The 1,934-nt window shown below is 49.0% G+C and overlaps 1 protein-coding gene across 1 annotated transcript; it reads left to right on the top strand.

Annotated features, from left to right (window-relative positions):
- Positions 1 to 209: 209 nt before the first annotated feature.
- Positions 210 to 1,726, top strand: LOC147890780 (zinc finger protein CONSTANS-LIKE 3-like). Its single transcript, XM_087389674.1, has 2 exons — positions 210 to 1,200; positions 1,301 to 1,726. The coding sequence occupies exons 1-2, from the start codon at positions 463 to 465 to the stop codon at positions 1,622 to 1,624; spliced, it is 1,062 nt and encodes a 353-aa protein (XP_087245800.1). The 5' UTR covers positions 210 to 462; the 3' UTR covers positions 1,625 to 1,726.
- Positions 1,727 to 1,934: the final 208 nt, after the last annotated feature.

Here is a 1,934-nt window from a genome sequence, read left to right as displayed (position 1 = left end):
GGTGGAGAATTAAATTGGAGAGCTTGGAACAAGAGCTACTGACGATCCTAGTTTGTCTGCTTCAATGTCACATGTGGGAGAGAGAAGAAGAAGAATAAGAAGCTGTAAAAGGGAATACAAAAGCAACTTGTAATGGTATAATAGAAACCAGTCTTTTGCTCATCACTAGACTTCTTTCTTTTGCTACGAGACTCTGTGGCATAGCTCATCTCTCAGTAGAATCCAGTCGTGTGGCATAGCTCATCAGTAGACTTCTTTCTTTTGCTAGAAGTCTTTTGCTCATCAGTTGTGTGTGTCTCTTGGAATAGCTCTTTGTAATGGAGTAGTACTGGCCAAGGTTGTAGACTTCTTTCTTTTGCTCATCAGTAGTAGAAGACTCTGTGTCTCTTGGCATAGATAGCTCTTTGTAATGGAGTAGTATTGGCTAAGCTTGGTGCTTTGTATATTCTCTGTCAAAGACTCATGCCGAGATCCTGCGATGTTTGCCAGTCTGCTGCTTCCTCGGTCTTCTGCCGTGCCGATGCTGCCTTCCTTTGCTTGCCTTGCGACCTCAACGTCCATGGCGCTAACAAGCTCGCCTCTCGCCATGCACGCGTCTGGATTTGTCAAGTCTGCGAACAAGCCCCCGCCTCCGTCACCTGTAAGGCCGACGCTGCTTCCCTTTGCCCCTCCTGTGACTCCCACGTCCACTCAGCCAACCCCCTCGCCCGCCGCCATCACCGCTCCCACATCGTCCCCTTCTACGAGTCCCCCACCTGCTTCAACCTCCAGGTTGGCGCCCACGAGAATGAGGGTGGCTCGGATCAGGAAGACGACGACCATATATCCGTGGCAGAAGCCGAGTCCTGGCTCCTCCCCCTCCCCAGGGCGCTCCCGGATGGGGCCTGCTGCAAGAACGATGGGTTCGATGACGAGGTTACCATCCCGCCTCTCTTGAGCCAAAACATCTGTAGCTCCAAGGACAAGTTCAAGTTAAAAGACACCCCCGGTTTCGAGTTCTTTAGCGACCTAGATCCCTATCTTGACCTCGACTATGTGTCTGCAATGGGAGCATCACAAGCCACGGCTGACAGCATCGTACCTGTGCACACTGCAGAGGTGGTTGGTTTTATTTCTTCTGTGCCTTCAAGCGGTTCCGACTCATTGGAGGCGGACGTGCCTTCGAACGGTGGATATAGCTTTGCTTCTCTGAGCCACAGTGTAAGTGTGATGCATCCTTCATGGTTTTTGGTCCCAGCTGAAAATTTTCTCCACAACGTGGTCCTGTAACTCGCCATTGTCTTTTTTGTTAAAACTGCAGATGTCTTCCAACTCGCTAGATGCTGGAGTTGTTCCGGATAGTACTTTCAGCGACGTATCACCTCCTTGCGACGGTTCCCGTCTTCCTCGAGTGCAGAGTGTGGGACAATTAGAGCCCATGGCAAGAGAAGCACGCGTCATGAGATACAAGGAAAAGAGGAAGAACAGGAAGTTTGAGAAAACCATTAGATATGCTTCGAGGAAAGCGTATGCCGAGACAAGACCTAGAATAAAGGGAAGGTTTGCCAAAAGAACAGAGCTCGAAGTAGACCAGATGTTCTCCGTTGTACCTGATGCTGCGTTTGGAGTCGTTCCTTCCTTCTAGGAGCGTTCCATCTATTATGTAAATTAATGTGTGGACGGTTTGGAAAGGGAATGGGATGAGTTGATTGTGGGTGGTCAACCAACCACTTTTTGCTGATCCTGTATCTTCTAATGATCTATTTCACTACTTTTTCGAGGACAGTGGTGGTTGGAAATCCTGTCCACATCGTTGAAAATTGTTCATGTTCATTGTTTGAGACGATAACTGTCCTTAATAGAAAGTTCCCTACCCATCCACGGAAAGCTTGTATCGTGGAAGATGCGATAACTCTGGTATGCCATTGACCCTTGCGTGCAAGATTGACGGGAGC

This window comes from Dipteris shenzhenensis, chromosome 18 (genome assembly GCF_047967505.1).
Source record: "Dipteris shenzhenensis isolate YYH24624 ecotype China chromosome 18, Dip_SZ_1.0, whole genome shotgun sequence".
NCBI lineage: Eukaryota > Viridiplantae > Streptophyta > Polypodiopsida > Gleicheniales > Dipteridaceae > Dipteris > Dipteris shenzhenensis.
This window is presented reverse-complemented; position numbering and strand designations above follow the sequence as displayed.

Coding starts and splice junctions, on each gene's coding strand:
- LOC147890780 (XM_087389674.1), top strand. CDS start 463: ATGCCGAGATCCTGCGATGTTTGCCAGTCTGCTGCTTCCTCGGTCTTC. Junction 1,201..1,300: donor TTGCTTCTCTGAGCCACAGT/GTAAGTGTGATG, acceptor TTAAAACTGCAG/ATGTCTTCCAACTCGCTAGA.